At 53.8% G+C, this 15,358-nt stretch overlaps 1 protein-coding gene across 4 annotated transcripts; it reads left to right on the top strand.

Annotated features, from left to right (window-relative positions):
• Window positions 1-11: 11 nt before the first annotated feature.
• GGA3 (golgi associated, gamma adaptin ear containing, ARF binding protein 3) lies at window positions 12-15,058 on the top strand. 4 transcript variants are annotated; one of them, XM_039226354.1, is made up of 17 exons: window positions 12-132; window positions 6,233-6,317; window positions 6,444-6,519; window positions 8,366-8,464; window positions 9,077-9,200; window positions 9,451-9,554; window positions 9,687-9,767; window positions 10,156-10,293; window positions 10,789-10,870; window positions 10,951-11,067; window positions 11,334-11,570; window positions 11,950-12,020; window positions 12,319-12,632; window positions 12,890-13,098; window positions 13,395-13,564; window positions 13,737-13,847; window positions 14,053-15,058. In XM_039226354.1, exons 1-17 carry the CDS (start codon window positions 93-95, stop codon window positions 14,161-14,163), a joined length of 2,169 nt encoding a protein of 722 aa, XP_039082285.1. In that variant the 5' UTR covers window positions 12-92; the 3' UTR covers window positions 14,164-15,058. The 4 variants fall into 4 exon arrangements, with proteins under 4 accessions (XP_039082285.1, XP_039082286.1, XP_039082288.1 ...); XM_039226355.1 differs by lacking the exon at window positions 8,366-8,464; XM_039226356.1 differs by lacking the exons at window positions 12-132; window positions 6,233-6,317 and having other exon boundaries at window positions 8,329-8,464.
• The last annotated feature ends 300 nt before the right edge of the window (window positions 15,059-15,358 follow it).

The following is a 15,358-nucleotide window of genomic DNA, read 5'->3' as shown; positions in this document are numbered from 1 at the left end:
TTCTCAGGCCCCCATGCAGGCCCCGCCCCGGCTCATTTCTTGCCGGTTCTCGCGAGGTTTGAGGCCGCAGGGCCGGCCCGGGAGGCTGCAATATGGCGGAGGCGGAAGGGGAAAGCCTGGAGTCCTGGCTGAGTGAGTAGCCGCGGCCGCTTCTGTCTGCTTCCGTCTATCCTCGAGCCCCCTTGCCGCCCCCCGCTATCTCCCTCCACCTTCCCCCAGGGTCCCGTGGCGGCGTCTCCGAGCGGCTCGCGCTTCGGCTTGCCCTCGCCGCTAGCCGTCAGCGATCACGCCCCTTCCCCAGCAGGGCGCCCCGGCCCCCGCCCAGCGCCTCCTTCCACGGCCGCGCGCGGCAGCGGCGGCGGGACCTCCGTCCTGTCCGGGCCCCGCGGGTTCCGGGGAGCGGCAGCCAAGTGCTCCCGGCTGACGTGCATCGGCGGTTTGGGGAGACTGCTGTGGGGACCCGCGTCTCAGACCCCCGCGCCTCCGTCTCAGACCAAGAGAAAACCCGCGGCTTTGGGCGCCGCCGAGTATACACACACAGCTTCAGAATTGCGACAGTGTATTTGAGAAGTGGCCGCTTCGCTGAGGTAGAACGTTTGAAGTGAGAATAATCCGAAGTAGGATAAAGAACAAAGCTCTATTCTTTTCCTGCAGCGGCCAGAGCTCGGTTATGTCTGTGTTGGAGACACACACACTTGAGCACCTTCACGAGTCATCGTTGATAACGTACCCTGAGCAAAGCCGAGGAACACAGCCTAGTGCTGTAGTTAGAGCGGCCTATTGCTCTGCTTGCTAAATCATATTGCTGCCGAGGAAATACAGGTTAACCTTGTTAGCAGGTAGTACTCTGCTGAAGGGTTAATAAGTCAACTTTCCTATAGGTCCCTGGAGGTCCCTTTAATTGAACAGAATGATAAGACAGGATGCCTAGAGATTGCCTTGTGCAGAGATCTCTTATTTACCAGAGCCTCCAGGCTGTTTCCTCCAATGGCCTGACCTTTCTTTTTTTTTTTTTTTTTTTTGGCCTGACCTTTCTTAAAAAGAAACCCCCTTCAGGTTGTTGAACCCAGGTTACATTTGCAAAATCTGCAGTTGCAGGCAGGTCACAAAGTCTTCTGTATATGTGGAACTGTTCTCTAAGGAGCTCAGAGCGCCCCGAAGACGCTCGTTTAATGCATCTATAAAGTATCCTAGCGAAGCAGGTACTAATGGCACCACTTCGCTGAAGGAGGACGCCCCGACTCTAATCAAACCACTTGTCCAGAGATACCGAACCAGATATAGATATGCCTACACTGGAATTGGTTTTGGTTTTTCAAGTTTATTTTGAGAGCGAGAGAATCCCAAGCAGGCTCTGTGCTGTCAGGGCAGGGCCCGTCACAGGGTTCGATCCCAGGAACAGTGAGATCAACCGGTGCTGAAATCAAGAGTCCGATGCCCACCTGACTGAGCTACTCAGGAGCTCCTGGAATTCGTTTGATTCATGGATATAAATAGGGACATTGGAGTAAGTTGACTTCAGCTGCGTTCAATAGGCTAGATTTAGAGTTATGTTTTGAAATAGAGGGACAGACCTGTTTTTGAGGGAGAGTGGAGGTTGTGAGTGGGAGAGAGACAGTGGTGTCTGCAGACGCTAGAGCTGAGACGGGCCTTTGCTCTTTCCCATTAGTTAGAGTGACATTAGGGGCAGTGTTCAGAGTCCTTCCATTCTCCTCCATCGTTCACCTTCACAGTTCTTGTGGCTTATTGGTGTGAACTTGGCCAATTGAATGAACCAGTGCTTGGAGTTCAGCACTATGTTAGTCTAGGTCCTTGTCACTCAGTGGATTGCCCCTGCTTACTATAGAAGCTCCTGCTGAGCCCAGTGCTTCAGGTGTCTCGCCTTTTCCCCTCTGTCCACTCTGCATTCTGCTCCCAGAAGAGCACTTCTGTGTAATCGGATCTTCCCACCGCCGCACACCTCCTGACGCCCCTTGATGGCTTCCTAAGAGTCTTCTTGGCTCTGCTAAGTCAGATGCTTTTGTCCCAGCAGCACACATTGCTCACCTTTCCTGGGAGCGCCATTCCCCTTTGCTCAACAAAATGCTTTAAGACCCATCCCAGATTCTCCTTGCGCACGGACGGTCTCCTGATGACTTCAGCCTTTTCTGAACTCCTGCTATTACTATAACTGGTCCATAAGAAATACCTGTTATGTGAGGTATTATGAAAATTAAGTTCAATCTGTCTTTGCCGTAAGTTTGGTAAAGGTGATCCTGGAGTGGATAAAGCATTATTAGAAAGATACACGTACAAGGCAAGAACTGTATATGCTAAAACGCAGGCAGTTTCTTTAGGAAATTGGGGATATGTAAAAAAAAGTGGAATGGAAACATGATCCTCTCAGTGAGGAGGTAGCATCTGAGCCAGGCCGTAAAGACTGGGGAAAACTGGCTAAGAAAACACTAGATGGTAATGCAAGTAGAGAAACCGTGTTTGGGGCATACAGGAACAGGTGTTTGGCTGGTTCAGGCAGGGAGTTCCAGTAGGGGTGTGGTGGGAGAGAAAGCTGGGCAGTTAGAACCAAATTCTGGAAAAGCTGGAATTCCAGCTCAAGAAGCTTAAATTTCGACGGTTATCAGGTCCCCCATTCTTACCATCTCTCATGAAATCAGTGTTTTTTACAAGGGTCAGTATAGGGCTTTTAGAAGAGATCGCCAGGAGCCAAAGTTCTAGAAGCAGGTGAAGAAGAGGGTGGAGTGGGGCCAGAGGTAAAAAAGGAAGGAAGAGATTTAAAAAGATTTTGAGGGGGCACCTGGGTGGCCTAGTTGGTGAAGCATCTGACTCTTGATTTTGGCTCACAGTGAGATCAGACCCTGTGTCGGGCTCTGTGGTGACAGTGCAGAGTCTGCTTGGGATACTCTCTGCCCGTTCCCCGCTTGTGCTTGCTGGATAAATAAATAAACCTTGAGAAGGAAGGGACCCTAGATTCATGGAAACGGGTAAGAGAGGAGGAGTCAGCAATGGGGGTTCAAATCCGGATGCCTGGGTGTGGGTGCAAAAGGAGCTTTTGAATGATGGCACCATTTTTCCTTTAAGTTTTTTAAATGTTTTATTTATTTTTGAGAGAGAGCAAGCACACACGGGAGAAGGGCAGAGAGGGAGGGGGACAGAGGATCCAAAGCGGGCTCTGTGCTGACAGCAGTGAGCCCAATGTGGGGCTTGAACTCATGAACTGTGTGATCATGACCTGAGCAGAAACCAAGAGTCAGACGTTCAACCGGCTGAGCCACCCAGACAAGATGCCGCATGATAGCACCATTTATAGAAATGGGGAAGTCAGGAAGGAGAAGTAACGAGCTTGTTTTTAAACTTGCTTCTGTAGCAGATCATATAAGTACACTCTCGTTTTTTGCTCTGGTTATTTTGCCCGTGTTGCGCCAGAAGAGTATAACCCCCCTAAGGGCAGGCTCTGAGTCTTGGGCTTTTTCTTTAGTCCCTCTATGGCCAAGCGTGCTCTGTACTTGGTTCCCCTTTAGTTATGTTATTGATTGAGTGAATAGTATAGTACAGTATAGTTGATCTGTGTACTCAATTTTCTGTGGGCGCTTAAAGATTTGGTGACTACTGCTCTCTTCATTCAAGACCCTCGCACTGAAGGCTCATTCCTGATTGCTCTTCCATCCCATATCTTGCCTCTCTTAATCTCTAAGTCATGTGTTACATAGACCTTGTGGTCTGTGAAATGTTTGAGCTGTGTTGGGACTGGGCAGCCAGTGTTGCCCCTACTTGAACCATCCCCACTTGACCTTCTGAGGCCCCACAACAGTCAAGACTAGTGTTGGAACAAAGCTGAAAATGAGAGCAGGAAATCTGGATGTACAGACACACAAGAGAATAAGGCTTTCAAGAGAGACCCGAAAATAGAAACCTTGCGTCCAAGTAGAGTCCAGGGCCTGTTCTAGGTGGGGTCGACAGGGGAGGCTGTGGTGTCACCTCTGTGCCAGGTAATGGAGCTTGTTGAGTGGGTGGAAAGTTGTATGCGTCTGCGGGAGGGAGGCAGTGGGCAGATGGAGAGATCGAGTCACCCAGAAGAATCCCCAGAGTTTTCCTCCAGTGCCTAAGGCTGCTGTGGTCGGCTTCCTGCGTAGGCTGGGGAGCTGGAGCGGATACCCAGACCTGGGACTGACCGTTGCTGACACTGGGGCTTTTTGTGCCCATGTGTAGGCAGAGAGCTCCCTGCAGAGTTGCGGTAGAAAGGTCTGTCGAGGTGAAAGGAAGTGAGATTCTGGAGAACTTGAACCCAGGTGAGAAGGGAGTGGGCGTATACTTGGAAGCACAAGTGCTACAGGAGGCCTGGAGAGAACACATGTGGCGAAGGCCCATTGCTCATGCACGTGGGGGGGAGGGGCATCCACGCGGCACTCCCCGCCATCCTTTTCCAGTTGTGAACAGTGCGTCTTACACCATGAGGTACGAGACTCTTCTCAAAATAATAATAGCGATGGGAGGGGTATGGCTCCTCAGACCATCTTATTTTTGTATCCTTCAGCTTCTTGATGTCACATGAGAACTTCAAGCATCTCAAAAGATGGGGATTAGTAACAAAGCCACTCTAGCACCTGAGAAGATACCAGACAACCAGTGAGAGAAACGTGGGGCTTCTGGAAGGTGACAGCTCGTAGGTCACCATGGCAATAAACAGCTACTCTTGATAGAATTAATCCGCTTCCTTTTTAGCTTGACCTTTTAAAGGGTCTGTTAATTCTCTCTTTATGTTTGAGGACAGACATTTCTCTTTTCCTCCAAATATGAACCCAAAGCATCAGAATCTTCTTGCAGTCAGAGCAAGGCACGTGTCTGCGGGGGCTGCACGCCTTCCCTCCGCCTCTGGGTGGCGTCTGCTGACTTCTTGTATCTCAGAACCCTGCTTTGCGGGGGAGGGGGGGATGCTGGGATGCCTTGTTAGGATTTGGTCTTGGAGCAAGTGATTTTTAATGTTCGGAAAAGGGAAGTTAAGAACACAGTCACGAGAAACCAGAATTCAGGAACTTCTGACAACGTCCCTTGTGCGGCGGGGCTTCCTCTAGGTTCTGTTGCCCTGTTTTTGGCGTTTGCGGAAATGCGCGGGAGTATGGGATTTAAAAAGGATATACGCCTTCAGCCTTCCTTTCGTCTTCTGAACCTGAAGCCCTAAATTTAGCAAACAGCTTGAGAGTGCTTTCTGGAAGAGGCGTACTCCCAAGATCTGAATCAGAGGTGGGAACACACTTCACCACCCCAGCGAGGTCTGGGGATAACAGAGGAAAGGGGGCCTCGCCAAATATTGGGAGACTTAACATTTAGCACCTGGATTTTAAACCCGCAGTGATCCTCTGAGAACTCTCCGGCGCTTGTCTTTGTCCTTAATCATAGGAGATCACTTATTTTATTTTTATTTTCAAAAATAATTGTATATTTCTTTTATTTTGAAAGAGAGAGAGCAGAGGAGGGGCAGAGAGAGAGAATCCCAGCAGGCTCCTCGCTGTTTGCACAGAGCCAGATGTGGGGCTCTAACTCACAAACCAAGTGATCACCACCTGAGCTGAAATCAAGAGTTTGACGCTTAACTGACTGAGCCACCCAGGTGCCCCTGTTGAAGGCCATTTGAACCAGAGGGTGCTGAATGCTCAGGTTCACGTTCTGTGTCCGCGGTCCTGGGGATGGAGCACAATGGTTGTTTAGTAGCAGCTCAGTAAATATTAGTAACTTAAGGTGATGAGCATTATGTACAACTTAAAAAACATTTAAAGCATTAAGGAAAGTTAGGTCTTGAAAGAATTTTTGAAGGGCACATAGGAAATAAATTTCCTAAGTATATATATTTTTTATCAAGTATCACCTGACTTTAATTTTTCCGGGAAACACTTCTTGATTCTCCCTACTTGCTTAATAGCTTATTTTTACGTAACTAGTTATTTATACTTATTTGTTACATCAAACATTTTTGCAGATGTCAGTTTGAAGATTTTTATCATTTGTGTTTATAATTAATTCTTTTTTACTGTCGACTGTGGTCAACTCTAAACTTCCCAAGGCTGAGAATTTGTTTTCCCTTTCGTCTGTGACTTTCAAAATACCGGACTGACCTGTTGAGGGTTCTCTTATCAGAAAAGAAATTTGGAAACAAACCTAGCTTCACATCAACGCCTAAAAATTGTTGGAACACTTTCCATTGTGCCCTCAATTGTCCTTTGCTTTGCTCTGTCCCAAGATAAGGCCACCAATCCTTCCAACCGCCAGGAGGACTGGGAATACATAATTGGCTTCTGTGATCAGATCAACAAAGAGCTTGAAGGGTGAGTCTCAAAGCTGTTGGGGGGCGAGCGGGAGAGAGCTGACTGGAGAAGTCAAAGTGGGCCACGGAAGGCCAGCCATGTGGCCCCAGGGTCAGCGCCTGAAAGCGGGGTCTGCTTGTCTCCCAGGCCACAGATCGCTGTCCGGCTGCTGGCCCATAAGATCCAGTCTCCACAGGAATGGGAGGCAGTCCAGGCCCTGACGGTATGTGGTTCATTGCAACCGTGGATTTCAGTGAGCCCAGGCCTTTCCTCATGCGCCCACTGGGTTCTCCGAGGTTTTCAGGACTCACATCCTAAGGCAGCTGGAAGTCCCCAATACTAGGTCTATCTGGAGCGCATTATGTAAACACCAATGTGTGTGACTGAAGTGCAGCCCCCGCACCACGGCTGCCGGTCTAGCGGGAGAGGCTGAGTGGCTAAGGGAGGGACCCAGAGGCAGGGGCCCTGAGTGCCTCTGAGGGGCCCCAGGGTGGGGCCCAGAGGCAGCTTCTTGAAGAGACGCTGGCAGCTGTCTTGCCAGTTAAGACTTAGCCAACTGAAGAAAAATGAAGCAAGTAGAAGTTATTCTGTAGAGGGGCGCCTGGGTAGCTTAGTCGGTTAAGCGTCCGACTTTCGCTTAGGTCATGATCTTGCGGTTCGTGGGTTCGAGCCCCGCGTCGGGCTCTGTGCTGACTGCCACCTCGGAGCCTGGAGCCTGTTTCAGAGTCTGTGACTCCCTCTCTCTCTGACCCTCCCCTGCTCACGCTGTCTCTCTCTCTCTCCTAGAAATAAATTAAAAAACATTAAAAAAAAAAAAAAAGTTCTGTAGCTAAAAGCGATGCTAGTTCCTGCTGAAGGCACCACCGGCAGGCGGGGCTTCGAGTTCATTCAGACTAAGAGGGGCCAGTGCGGCGCTGAGCCAGAGTGCGGCCCAGCTCCCCGGTCTCCCAGGTTCTGCCCCAACCCGTCCAGGCCGTGGGAAAGGCACTCAGACGGCCCACGTGCACACCTCTGTCGCGTTCACTGTAGAGAGAAAGCCTTAGAACAGTGCTTCTCAGTCTGGGGAGGGTGTCCTCTCCAGGGGACGTCTGGCAGTGTCCAGAAACACTTTTGGGTATCACACATCATGGGGCGTCACTAGCATCCAGTGGCTAGAGGCCCCCATTGCTGAACATCTAATAATGTACAGGACGGGCTTCCACAGCAAAGAACGGCCCAGAATGTCAGTAGCGGTGTAGTGGAAAACCCCTACTTTACAAAGTCGAAAGCCACAAAAGGGAATGTGGGGCCGGAGGGGTGGGAGGGCTCCATGGCATCAAGTGCAGGCTCCAGGGCCACAGGCAGCGCAGAAAACTGACGGTAGTTTATGTGCCTCGGAAGGAAAGTCGGTGGGAGCAGGGAGGGCAAATATCCTGCCCTTGAAAAAGAGAACTGTTTAAATATTATCTTCCATCTTCCCAAAACATTGATCAACTTCTAGAAAGAGCCCTGGAGCCAGAGTCAGAGAAACTTTCTGCCTCTGGGCCTGTTTCCTCATCTAAATGACGAGGGTAGAATCTTAGAAGCAGGCACCTTCTACACCACACGTTCACTGTCTTGGTTGGTATCTGAGTCTCAGTGTTTGTTTTTTTTCTTAATGCTTTTTTAAAAATGTATATCTGAGAGAGACAGCGTGAGCAGGGGAGGGTCAGAGAGAGAGGGAGTCATAGACTCTGAAACAGGCTCCAGGCTCTGAGCTAGCTGTCAGCACAGGGCCCGACGCGGGGCTCGAACCCACGAACCGTGAGATCATGACCTGAGCCGAAGTTGGACGCTTAACCGACCGAGCCACCCAGGCGCCCCTGGGTCTCAGTGTTTCTTTTTTTAGTTCCTGTTCGGCTTCCCCGGAAGAGAGGTGTGCAGTTCGAGGGGCCTCAGGTGTCGGTGATTCCGTTGCCCTGATGCTCTGGGCATGGCGGCGGGGGGCAGTGCACATAAACTTCCCGACCAGTTTCTTCCTTGCGAAGGTTTAGTCACTGTGACCTGTGTGCAGGGTCCTGGCTGAGCGCCTCCCCTTCGTGTGGCTGTAGGTGCTGGAGGCCTGTATGAAGAACTGTGGCAGGAGATTTCATAATGAAGTGGGGAAGTTCCGGTTTTTGAATGAGTTAATCAAAGTCGTCTCTCCGAAGGTCAGTCAGTGGCCGTCTTCTCATTTCTAGGAACTCCTTCTGTCTTCCTCCCCCTGTGCCGTCACCGGCTTCACCGTGCAGCCGCCATCTCCACACCTTGTCCTTAGAGAGCTAGGCCCTGAGGGTGGCAGGGTGGCCCTGAGCCCACTGGACAGGCAGCCCTCTGATGGACTCCTGACCTAAATGTGACAGGTGATGTGGCAGCAGGTGTTGACGCGCACCTGGGGGAAGCTCCTGGGACAGCAGCCACTTTTCTTTGGTCTGTCGTCCATAGGCTTGAGGAGTTACACTTCTCCTCACGCAGCCGCTCAGCGTCTGTGGCTCACTGGTGTGGCTTCAGCTCTGGGCGCCACTTAAAGCACAGGGAGCAGTTTTTCATACTTAAGACGCTCCTTGATGCCTCTGAGATAAAATGCCATTATTTCTGGGAGATCGTGCATGCAAACCCAGTGGTGAGCCTCCGTGTCACACGCACCTGACGCCTGCTGCTCTGGGGCGGGCTGGAAGACTGGGGCTAATCCCCGACCTTTCGTTGCTGTGAAGAGAGCTTTCCCATGGTTTCTACCTCCGACACCAGTTAGGAGATTTTCCCTGTTTCCTTTTGCCTCTTAGTACCTGGGGGACAGGGTGTCTGAGAAAGTGAAGACCAAGGTTATTGAGCTGCTTTATAGCTGGACGTTGGCTCTGCCAGAAGAAACAAAGATCAAGGATGCTTATCACATGCTGAAGAGACAAGGTATGTGCTTACTTACCTTGCTTTGGCCTCGGAGCAGCCCCAGAGGCTGGCTGAGGCCGGGAAGAATGAGGGGGGTCCGGGAAGAATGAGGGGGGTCTGGCCTCCCCTCCCAAAGGGAAGATCCTCGGAAGGGCTCGGCTGCGGTGTGATTGGTTGAGGTGGTCCTGCCTGCTCACCCCTCTCACGGGGGTGTGCCCACCCTCGCTGTGTGAGGAAGGGTGACACTCTGCCCCCTTGTGTTCCCTTCCAGGCATAGTGCAGTCTGACCCCCTGATCCCCGTGGACAGGACACTGATTCCCTCTCCACCACCTCGTCCCAAAAACCCTGTTTTTGATGATGAGGAGAAATCCAAGGTAAAGTGCATCCCAGCAGATAGCGTCCGTAGATGAGGCGAGGGCTGACTCAGTACCGCGGCAGCTCCAGTTCCTCTGGTCTCCCAGCTGGGATGCTACCTTTCCTTTTACCTTCGGTACCTCCTCTTCCAGCTTTTAGCCAAGTTGTTGAAAAGCAAAAATCCAGATGACCTACAAGAGGCCAACAAGCTCATCAAGTCCATGGTGAAGGAAGTGAGTGGGCCCTGGGCCTTGGGGCGGAGGATTGTGGCCACAGAGCAATAGTCCCTTCCCCTGGTGTGAGGCCTGCTGCCTGCCCCCCGCCCCCAGCCCTCACCTGGAGAGGCCAGAGAGCGAGAGGTGCACTGGAGCTTCTGGGGGAGAATGGACTAGAGGAGCAAGCCTGGACCGGGCCAGCCTGGGGGGAAGCAGGGTGCTGCTAGTTTAAAGGAAAAAGTGCATCTGGACTGGGGCCCGTGGTTCCCAAGAGCCATGCATGAAAAGGAGCTTCCCCTGGGCCTAGCCTCTGCTCATGTCCTCTGGTGCGGTCCTTGCTGTGGGGCGTTGGGGGCTGTGGGATGAGTCTAGTTGAGCTTTTTCTCCTTGACCATCTTTGATACAGGATGAGGCACGGATCCAGAAGGTGACCAAGCGTCTGCACACTTTAGAGGAGGTTAATAACAACGTAAAGCTGCTCAATGAGATGCTGCTTCATTACAGCAAAGAGGATTCTTCGGAGGCAGATAAAGAGCTCATGAAGGTAGGTGCATTTCCGGGGGAGCTGGGCTCTGGGAACAGGAGCCAGCTTTTGCTCAGAACTTGCCATTCCTTATTAATCAGCACAGCGGACAGGTTGGGGCGAGGGGGAGGTGGCACCCCCGTTCTACATGATTGCTGGCTAAGTCAGGGCAGAAGAGCTGTGTGCACACCCGAGTCTCTGTGAGTCTGCGGACCCACCATCAGAGCTCACTTCTCTCTGCCGCGGGGACACTTGGGTAGAGAGACCCGCCCTGTGCCTGATGCTGCTGCACTTTAGTCCTTGGTCACACAGATACTCTGAATTTTGAGGCACACACTCGCCTCAGGGACAGTGGGGTGGAAGCTGGGAGCAGGAAGATGTGTGCTCTGAGCCCAGTTCTGCCAGTAACTGACCGTGGTTCTGGAGGAGGCCCCTGACTTCCTGGACATGAACACGGAATTGGAAGATTTCCAAAGGACTTTGTAGCTCTCATTTTTAGGTCTGGGACTCTTTCAGGAGCTGTTTGATCGGTGTGAGAATAAGAGGCGGACGTTATTCAAACTAGCCAGTGAGACAGAGGACAATGACAATTGCTTGGGTGAGTTCGAGAGTAGTTGACAAGGATAACCCAGGAACGTGGATTTGGCCTGGAGTGAGAAGTATCTCTTTCTGCTCTAGGGGACATCCTGCAGGCCAGTGACAACCTCTCCCGGGTCATCAACTCTTACAAAACAGTCGTTGAAGGGCAGGTCATCAATGGTGAGGTCGCCACCTCAGCCATTCCAGACTCTGAAGGTAAAATGTTCCAGTTCTCCATTGTGGACCTGTCCAGGCCAGCCCCGGGCCCACCACCAAGCCGTGAGCACTTGAGCTGCAAGTCCTCCCACAGGGCCCCAGGGGATTCTGAGCCATTCCCAGAGGCCAGGAGCTGTGGAGAGGATTTTCTTTGCTTGCTTCTTTCCGGTGTTGTCCGGGCCGGAGGCTGTGCTGACAGCTCTGCTTCTGTGCAGCCACTAGAGTGGCCCCTAATCAGTCCCATCCGCCTCCATTCGCCCATCCAGGAAACCACTCCAGGAACCAAGGCACTCTCATCGACCTTGCGGAGTTGGACACACCAAGCAGCTCATCCTCGGTGTCGGCCCCGGCGCCACCGCCTTCTGGCATCCCTGTCCTCCCTCCGCCTCCCCAGACCTCGGGCCCTGGGCGCAGCCACCCATCCAGCCATGCGGAGGCTACCCCGGGTCCCACCAGCACAAGCAATGCCCTCTGCCTGCTGGACGAGGAGCTGCTCTGCTTGGGTGTGTCCTGGAGGGGCCAGCAGAGCCGAAAGGCGTGTGGAATCGGGAGGAGGGCTGAGGGGTGGCTGTGTACTTACTAGGGGTGGGGAAAGGGGCTTCAGGTAGAGGGACAGAGTCAAGTTCAGTGGCCCTCAGGGCAATCTGCACGCAGACTCCAGAATGGACGCAGTGGACTGTCTTGCTCTATTCCCCATCTCTGGGGCTCCCCCTGCCCCACTGAATATAAAGATTGAAGAGGATCCAGCTCTCCCTGGAGGCTGCCTGGGGGAAAACCCCCCAACCCGACACCCCTTGATGCTAATTTTGTCTCATGACTCTACTAGGGTGAGGCAGGGCTGCCAAGGCAGAGACCCTTCTCACCATCCTATTCTGTTCTCAGGCCTTGGTGACCCAGCCCCCACTGCTCCTCCCCCAGAGTCCGCTGGAAACAGCCAGTGGCCCCTGTTCCAGGTAGGGACCTAGGGGACATCACTAAACTGCTTGACGAGCTTCACTTTCTCTTTCCTGACTCAGCCTCAGACCCAGTTGGCTACAGATACGGCTGTCTTTACTCCTTGGGGCACTGCCCTGGGTACATTAGGGAACATGGGTCACATCCAAGGGCTGGCCCTGGCCTCAGGAGGCTGCTAGTCTGGTGGTGGGGTCACAGGGTCCCCAGGAAAAGAGGCCAGAGTTGGAGACCCGAAACCCACCCTCTGCAGCAGACCGCTCCGCGGCCTTTGCTCATGCCACTTTCCATCCCTGACAGAACGAGCAGTCGGACCTGGACTTCGGCGGCCCCAGGCCCGGGAGTGCTGCCGCCAGCCCCTCGGCCGGGCCTCTGGTCCCGCCCTCAGCACCATCTGCAGGCAGCCTCCAGGCTCCGCCGCCGCCCTCCTTCCCGGCGCCTGCAGTCCTAGCCAGCGTTCCTGCCCCCAAACCAGGCTCCTTCTTGTTCCCAGCTGGACCGGCCCCCACCCCAAAGGCTGAGCCCACAGCCCTCGGGTACCATGGCTCAGCTTTGGGCGATAGCACCCTGCACCAGCTGGATGCCCTTGATCATCTTCTTGAAGACACCAGAGCGTAATGAGCGGGAGAGAGCTGGGACTGGGGAGGGGGCCCTGGGCTTGGCAGAACCAGAGGCCACTCCAGAGGGGCTGGGGATGTCCCCTTTTGGTCTACTGAGTCAGGTGGGAATCTGGAAACAGGGTGGGAGGTGGGGTAGGGGGTAGTAAGAACCAGCTCTGCCGGGGCGGGGCGGGGGGGGGGGGGCAGTGTTTTGAGGGGTTGGCCCCGTAGCTTCCCCAGGTCTCTGACTTGTCCTCCTCCTTGCCTCTCAGGACATCAGGTCTGGTGAAACCTGTCTCCTCCATCTTCTTCCCCGGGGCCACCACCTCCCCTCTGGTCCCCACTAGTACCACTGCTCGGCCTCTCCTCCCCTTCTCCCCGGGGCCCGGCAGCCCTCTCTTCCAGCCCCAGGGCAGCCCCATGAAGGGGCCAGAGCTCTCGCTGGCCAGTGTGCACGTCCCCCTGGAATCTATTAAGCCTAGTAGGTATCAGAAGCTTGGGGCGGGAGGGGAGGTGGGGCCCAGTTTACGGGGTCATAGGGAATGAGGGGTGGGCACAGGCTGTCTGCCCAGGTCCCTTAGAGGCAAACATGAGCTGCTTTCCTGCTCTCTTCACCTCTCCCTGTTGCTACTGTATACTCTGAGAGGCTCTTTCTCAGAATCCTTCAGGGAGCCTGCTGGCCACAGGGCTGCCCTGTCCTCCCCACTTGGCTGTGGCTAACACCCTCTGGGCTCTGTGGGGTTTCTCCTTCCACACCCACGTGACCTCTCCTTACAGGCAGCGCCCTTCCTGTGACAGCCTATGATAAAAATGGCTTCCGCATCCTCTTCCACTTTGCCAAGGAGTGTCCGCCTGGACGGCCTGATGTGCTGGTGGTGGTAGTGTCCATGCTGAATACAGCTCCCTTGCCCATCAAGAGCATCGTGCTGCAGGCTGCAGTGCCAAAGGTACCCCTGGCTTCCTGGGCCTCTAGAGGCAGCAGTTACTTTACCTTGAACTCCCTGTGTTGAGGGGCCCAGAGGCCAACAGGCCGCAGCCATGTGTCCATTGTGACTCCAGTAGACTCCCTCTTAGGGGCACCTGCCGTCCCTCTTCAGAGGAGCTTCTCTTTTTCCTCAGTCAATGAAGGTGAAGTTACAGCCACCCTCTGGGACAGAGCTGTCTCCATTTAGCCCCATCCAGCCACCTGCAGCCATCACCCAGGTCATGCTGCTGGCAAATCCGCTGAAGGTGAGCTAGAACCAAGGTCCAGCGTGAAGCCCTGGCTGCCCCAGATTAGGATCTCTGCCTCCCAATTTGAAGTGCTGTGATACTGCATTAACTGTGTCCCTTCCCTACCCTGGTTCAGTGGCTGAGGTGGGGGGGAGTTGGAGCACAGAAAGGGCCCCAAGGTCAGAGGAGAAGAGCAGGTCTCACATGCTGCCCTTTGTCACAGGAGAAGGCGAGGCTTCGGTATAGGCTGACCTTCGCCCTGGGAGAGCAGCTGAGCACAGAGGTGGGCGAGGTGGACCAGTTCCCTCCTGTGGAGCAGTGGGGTAACCTATGACTCCAGAGGACTCCGTGTCACCTCCGCACTGAAGCTCAGGCAGGCTGCCGCGAGACAGGAGGGCTCTCTGGTCTAGTCATTCTCCACATCCTGACTGCAGTGTCTAGAGCTTTCATCTGGAACAGGGGCCCTGGGCGTTGCTGCTGGGAGCCAAGCTGCTGCTGTGATGATCTCTCTGTTGGCCCCCTAAAAGGACCTGATTTTTTTTGTCTACCTGTGTGACTTGAAGTGGCCATGTACCGTCAGGGGTGGGGAGTGGCCCCAGACTCTGCACGGTTGCCCTGGGGACATGGACCCAAGGTGGGGGAGGTTCCCCCCCCCCCCCCCCGCTGGCATCCTGATGCCGTAAGTGGGGAGGTCTCTAAGGAAACATGGGACCCTCCCTCAAGGACTGTGTTCGCACACCCCTAGAGGCCTCAGCCCCCCATTGCTACTTCGTGCTTCCCCTGCTGGCAGGTTCCTGCTTCCACGTCCTGGGAGGTGGGCAGAGCCCGGCGGTCCCGAGTGGCCCTGGCCACAGAGAAGTCGCTGCACTGCAGGATCCCCAGCCCTGCCTTCCACGGGCAGCAGCGTCCTGGAATGGCCACTGGGTGAGGAGTTGTGTGCTCGTCTCTGGCGGTGGCAGGCTGTGTCCTATGGACATCACAGTGGGATATGAACCTCAGCCTATTAGAAACAGAACTTGGCCTTGTGGCAGCCAAAACTAAGGATACAAAAGAAAATGGAAGAGAACCAGTGTTTCCCCTTTTCTGGAAGCAGATACTCAAAGCTTTCCAGGAAAAGTGTGTGCCTCCTGCCTTGGGAATAGGCCATCCTACTCACTACCTCTTGCTTGGCATGAAATAAACTGCTCTCCTTCCCTTCAAGTCTGTGAAGGAAAGGACAAGTCCCATCACCCTCTGCGTTCTTCTGCTTAGGCTTCCCCCCTCTTCCCACCAGATGGCCTGTGGTATGACATGTTTGGGAACAGGCAGCCTCAGGGTTAGGCTCATTGCACTAGACTTCTGTCCTTACCTGCTGCCCAGGAACCTTGACCATCCCCAGCTGTTGGGGAGCAGCGTCCATGAGATACAGGGTGTGGGGGTGGGGAGATCAGGAGCCGTGCTTGAATTGAGTCACCAGACCATTCTGCTTCCACAGGGCTCAGCCTCGGACCGCTTGTCTGAGTTGCTTCATCCACCAGATGCATGTGGGC

The sequence above is a fragment of the Hyaena hyaena genome, unplaced genomic scaffold, assembly GCF_003009895.1.
Source record: "Hyaena hyaena isolate Hyena2069 unplaced genomic scaffold, ASM300989v1 scaffold_21, whole genome shotgun sequence".
Classification (NCBI taxonomy): Eukaryota; Metazoa; Chordata; class Mammalia; order Carnivora; family Hyaenidae; genus Hyaena; species Hyaena hyaena.
This window is presented reverse-complemented; position numbering and strand designations above follow the sequence as displayed.